At 54.6% G+C, this 6000-nt stretch overlaps 1 protein-coding gene across 1 annotated transcript; it reads left to right on the top strand.

Moving 5' to 3' along the window:
* Positions 1 to 2446: 2446 nt before the first annotated feature.
* On the top strand, positions 2447 to 4081 carry MYCGRDRAFT_49090 (uncharacterized protein; the record flags this gene model as incomplete). The annotated part of the gene is made up of 3 exons (XM_003849165.1): positions 2447 to 2734; positions 2861 to 3436; positions 3554 to 4081. 3 exons carry the CDS (start codon positions 2447 to 2449, stop codon positions 4079 to 4081), a joined length of 1392 nt encoding a protein of 463 aa, XP_003849213.1.
* Positions 4082 to 6000: the final 1919 nt, after the last annotated feature.

Below are 6000 nucleotides of genomic sequence, written 5' to 3'. Positions count from 1 at the left end.
AAGAATGAGGGACCTTGAAGAGTGTTATATGCTCTCTCGAGCTATCACTTGTAGGTGCTGGTGAAGAACGTGCTATCTACACCGCTTCTGTCCAGCGTCTCGATCTGGAACGGACGTGATGCGCCGTCGAGCAGGAATGTCGTGATGACAGGCCTAGCTTCGGCAGATGATTTCGATCAAGTGATTTGCCGTGGTTTGCCGTCGATGAGTGTGTCCCAATGACAGGCCTAGCTCTGGCATACCGTCTCGATCTGGAATGGACATGATGTACTGTCGAGGAAGAATGTCGTGAGAGCTCGCGCATACCTGGCGATACGAGAAGTAGTGCCGTCGAGATAGCTGTCCCTTGTTCGAGCTCCCGGGTTTCTTCATGGCACCTTCAACAATTATCGCGCCAATGGGAGACCTTTGAGCTCACGACTCGGTTCACCTCGTTGATAACAACTGGATGGCCCCATGTACAAGGTTGGAGCGGCCGTCGAAAGTGTGTGTTGCCCAAGGCCGGGTCAAAGTCGGCAGAGGTCGGTCGCAGGGATAGGAACTAGAACTACACACACCGACACCGATAGGACTGTCAGGTGAGCGCATCGGAATCGACACCTCTCAGATGTCGTCCGAGCTTGATGACCCATCCTGCTCGGGGTGACCTTAAGCCTGCAAAGCTGGTACCCTTTGCAATACGGACGCACGATGCAACGTCATTATCTCCCATATCTCGGCACGGCGTTTGAAGTCACTTCCGAGTACGGTGCTGTCGTCGACATCCTACGACAACAACCAATTTCTGGTAAATCCGACACGCGATGGCTTTCAAAGCACTGAAAAGCACGAACATGCTACGAGCAGACCAGAAAGAAGACGCCATGACGCTCCTTGGAAATGTAGAGGCCAAGGATGAGGTGGCATCCGAGCACCAAACATGGCCAGCCCACATTTGGAAGTTCCGTTGGTTCATTGCTGCACTGGTGGTGTCAAACTTGACGACTCTTTTCACAATGATGGACTACGCTCGAAACCACTACTCTTTGGACTTCCGCAACCAAGGTAAGGCCGCAGTCTTTCATGCTGATAGAAGTCGCCATCCACTGATGAGATCTAGTTGATGCAGTATATGGCGGCAAGGTCAATCGCGACCTTTCTCTGAGGAGGTTTGACCGGTTCCACTTCCATTTGAACAGTGAATACACTGCTCCACCAAGCGAGAAGGTCGAGCGAGCATGGGCGGATTTTGGAATATGGCGTTGGTATTCACAGTCCCGTGGGGTCTTCACCCGGCTGACCTTCGATCGACAGTTCCGCACTTCATCCTGCCCAAATCTTTGGGTCCCACTTTCGGCTTGAACAACAGCCATTACTGGATTCCTGAGGAGACGCACGGAACAGAAGGATACCCAGTTGTGCCAGAGATGATCCATCAACTTCACTGTCTTGTGAGTTACACCTTGCTCGCTACCCTGTCGGTGCCTTGACTTACCCGTGGCAGAATTCGATCCGGAAAAGCCTGTACTACAACCATGAGTATTACGCCGAAAAGAGTACTCAGGCCGGTGAAGAAATGGATGAATCGTTCATGAAGGCTCACCTCAGTAAGTCCGAGCCCACGAAGCCTCCGCGAGGAAACGGGAAGCTGAGACTCGCCAGACCACTGTGTAGACGCTCTGCGAGAACGTCTTCTCTGTCTTGCCGACGTTGGAGTCACACCCTTTTTGTGGCGGGATGAAGAGGGCAGGACAATGCCGGACTTTGAGACGGAGCACAAGTGCCATGATCATAACGCTGTGATATCTTGGTGGAAGGACCACGCAATACCGCTCAAGCAGTCAGACGTCAGGGTTCTTCCACCTCCAGAAGCTGTCCTGCATCCGGAGGAGGAATTCTTTTGATGCGGTCCAATGTACTGAAGGTAGCATGGTACTCGAGCGCTCAGCGCGATTAGTCGCCAGATATCACCTCCCAAGAAGACGCACACCACCCTTTCGGTCAGCAACAGCACCACACTAAGGCGGTGAAGGAGGCGCGGGATAAAATCGGAATCCGATCTCGGCTATCTAGCTCCTGCGAGTCGGGTACATCACGGCACCGGGTATCCGGCCAGCGCTATGCTGTCCCGAAGTGAGGAAGTACTCTTTTCCGACTACACCTGATCATTTTCTACGCGTGAGAGCGCGGGTAAGCTTCTTTGGACGACGCCATCGACAGCGGTGCGATATGCTTTTCCGGATGTACCGGGATATACAGTGGAATATCCCTGTCACCCTTCCGCTGGAAACCTACCGACTTTTACCCGGCGCAGCCATGTCACAAACACCAATAGACGTTCCTTTGACATTCCTCTCGATGGACCATCGAGTCGCTGGTCGGACGCCAGTATCGAAAGTCGGACGGTGCTTCTGCGAACATATCGCGAGTTCAGACGCAATCTCCCAGCTCTTGGCTGCCCGCAGCCATGTCTCGCCACTCTTCCTTCCATGTCGAGATCGAGACCAAGGATATCGGCACAAGCGATGGACAGAACCACGATCGGCAAGAACACCATGAGGAGTCTCCGGAACAGACACCCAGCGATCTCAGCCCCTCTCAACACGATGAGGGCGAACTTTCCAAGACCGCCTTCGCCAAACCCTCCGTCAACGATATCTCCCTCGTTCCGAACGGCGGCCTCACCGCATGGCTTCAGGTTCTGTCCTCCTTCATGCTCATTGTGAACACATGGGGCGTTGTGAACACTTTCGGTGTAAGGAACCCGAAGGGTCGAAGGCCTGTAGTCGTGCGAAATTGTCTCTCGGGCTCCGCCAGCAGGTCTTAGTCTGCGATCATACCCTGAGTTCGAACCGCTGACCCTTCTGCCCTTCTGATCTAGTCGTACCAGACGTACTACGAAACTGGCCTTCTCTCGAAAGAATCCCCATCCACCATCTCCTGGATCGGATCCCTCCAAGGCACGCTCCTCATGCTTTGCGGTATCTTTACAGGCCCCATCTACGACGCCGGTTACGTCCGCTCCCTCGTCCTCACGGGATCCTTCCTCGTCGTCTTCGGCCAAATGATGCTCTCCTTGTCCACCACATACTGGCAAGTCTTCCTCTCGCAAGGCTTGTGTATCGGCCTCGGCACAGGCTGCATGTTCACCCCTAGTGTCGCCATTCTGAGCACCTACTTCTCTACACGCATGTCCACTGCCCAAGGTCTCGCTGCTGCTGGATCCTCTATCGGTGGGGTCATATATCCGATTGTGTTCCATCGTCTTCTGCCAACCATTGGATTCCCTTGGACCACTCGCGTCCTTGGCTTTATTATGCTCGCCACGCTTGCCATCTCCAACTTGGTTCTCAAAGTCCGAGTGCTCCCTGCTGGACAGCGCAAAATCATCGACCTCTCCGCATTTCGCGAGCCGCCTTTTGTGCTTTTCTCCCTCGCAACTTTTGTTGGATTCCTCGTGAGTAAGACCAAAGGGCAGCATGATTCTTGAGCTTGCTTTCAGCACGCCTCGCTAGCTCCTGATCGAGGCTTCATCGTGTCCGAGTCTCTGCTGATCGTACCGCCTGTCGAATAGGGTCTATACACGCCCTTCTTCTACGTCCAGTCATACGCCATCGACACTGGTCTGGCAAAAGCAGACCTCGCCTTCTACCTCCTCGCCATTCTCAACGCTGCCAGCGCGTTCGGTCGTGTCATTCCAAGTATCATCGCCGATCGTGTGGGCCCATTCAATGTGGTCATACCCTGCGTGTTCGCAGCAGGTGTATTATGCATCTGTCTGATTGCCACTCACAGCATCGCTTCTGTGATAGTCATCTGCGTGCTATACGGCTTTGTGTCGGGGACTTTCGTTAGTCTTCCGCCGACCATCTTTGTGGCCATTACGAAAGATCGAGGAGTGATTGGCATCAGAATTGGGATGGGCTTGGCGATCATGTCGATTGGATTTTTGGTGGGAGCGCCAATATCAGGGGCCATCTTGCATGCCAGTGACTATCGATATGTCTGGCTGTTTGGCGGTCTGTTGACAGTCGCCGCGGGCTGCTTGCTGATTGCGGCAAGAATCTCTCACGGAGGGTGGAAGGTAATGAAGGCCGTGTGATGAGGAACCTCAACAGATCATGAATGTGCTGCGCCGAAGCAACAACAACTTCAAGAGGAGAGTAATTGAGGGCGGACTCTAGCCTTTCCAAGGCCTGCCTTTAAACGGCAACAAACAGTGTGCATTCCAGACCTTTGGCTTGGGCACAGGACGCCGATGCAACAGCCGAACAGGCGAACGCATCCAATACCAAAGTGGAGCCAATGAGTCATTTCTGCCGGCGATGTCGTACTCCGCGCTCTTTGCCGTCGCCAACGAAATTGAGCTTGTACTCAAGCATGTTGCCGTGGTGTATGTACAGGTATTGCCTGAACTCGACGGTAAAGCAGCGCCTGATGAACTGGACATCGGTCGTACAGCGTGGCGCCAGAGTCCCGGCAAGGAACTGAGTAAGGACAAGCCGCGCTCCCCAAGGGCTATGGCCAACAGTCTTGCGAGGTCGTTGCTTCCACCGGCATAGGAGCTTGGCCCGGCGCCTGGACTTGACTTGAGCAAGGGTATGACGATGGAAGAAGTCGATCAGGGGAAAGCCACCAATGTCGAGAAGGCCGCGCATGACGTTCACAGCGAGGTCTTCAGGAATGGCAAGCTCGCACTGCACTTCACCAAGATCGTTGAGATATTTTTGATGAGACACGAAGAGCGACGGATAAGCAGGAGAGAGCCGCCTGGTTTGCAGAGCATGGCGTGGATGGCAGCACATCGCAGAAGGGCGCAACTGACGACTCCGATATTGTCAACGATGATGATGACAACGCCGACTGCGACGGCAACGATGGCAAAGGCGACAGTCCGGTTGAGGGAGGAGGCGGACATGGACCTGGCAGAGATGGCGGCCCAGGATGAAGTGGTTGAAGTCCAGGTGGTGGTGGCGGCCCAGGAGGCGGAGGCGGCGCTAGGCCCGACGATGGCGATCATAGCGATGGCAGCGATCAAGACCCGCCATCAGCCGCTGATCCCGACACCCTTTCACTGATGCACCAAGCGATGCTGGCGCCAAGGACAAGCAGTTTGTCAGGGACAAGAGGTCAACGACTCCGGGTGGGGTGTCGCTGGAGCACACGAAGGAAGAAGAGAATGGAGTTCAAGATACTGATGACTTCTTCTCCAGCCTGGTAGGGAATTCCCCAGATTCAAGCGCAACGATCGCGGGAAGGCACAGACAAAGGGCGGAATACAAAGATCGTCAGGCAATCTAATCGACACAACCCGCCAGGTCACAACACCACTCCCAGGCCTCCCCATCGTAACCGCCACCGCTCAGGCTCAGGCTCCACAACGTGATGAAGCCGCCCAAGAGGTCCAGAGTATGGACCTCTAGCCACCACTGACCGGCTCCCAGCCTTCAAAACCGTTCCTTCCCACCATCCTTGCGTAGTGATGGACCGTCCAGAAGCTCCCGGCTTTGAGGGAAAATCTCGCACCCAAGAAGTAGGGCAAGAGGAGCTGAGGCAAGAGTCCCACGGCAGTTAGACGTCGCAGACTTGGCCGATACGAGATTGGCCCCGACGAGGTTCGTCCCGGCGAGAGTCGGGAAGAGCAGAGTGGTGTCTCAATGTCCAAAGACAGCGGCCGACAGCTCGATTTCGCAAGGGGTCCCACGACGGATCATCGACAATGAAGGAGTACGGCACCACGGGTGTTCAACCAGCCGCGGTGAGACATTCTCCGACCAGCCGACCTCGATGCGGCGCATGTGGGACCGTGTCCATATCGAAGGGGGTTGTTTTCAGTCGCCGTGGCCAAGTCGGTTGTTCATGTCTCTTCGGAGGCGTTCTTTTGCTCTTCGGGCGTTCTACGAACGTCTTCTTCTCATCTTTTTGGCCTAGATCGCCGTTTGCAGTGACTTGGTTAGTATTCACGATAGCTCCAAGTTCTTTTGGTTGTGCATTCTCTTCTCGACATGACTTCTCACACCT

This window comes from Zymoseptoria tritici, chromosome 10 (genome assembly GCF_000219625.1).
Source record: "Zymoseptoria tritici IPO323 chromosome 10, whole genome shotgun sequence".
NCBI classification, from domain to species: Eukaryota; Fungi; Ascomycota; class Dothideomycetes; order Mycosphaerellales; family Mycosphaerellaceae; genus Zymoseptoria; species Zymoseptoria tritici.
Note: the sequence above shows the minus strand (reverse complement) of the source record. Positions and strands in the feature narration are given on the sequence as shown.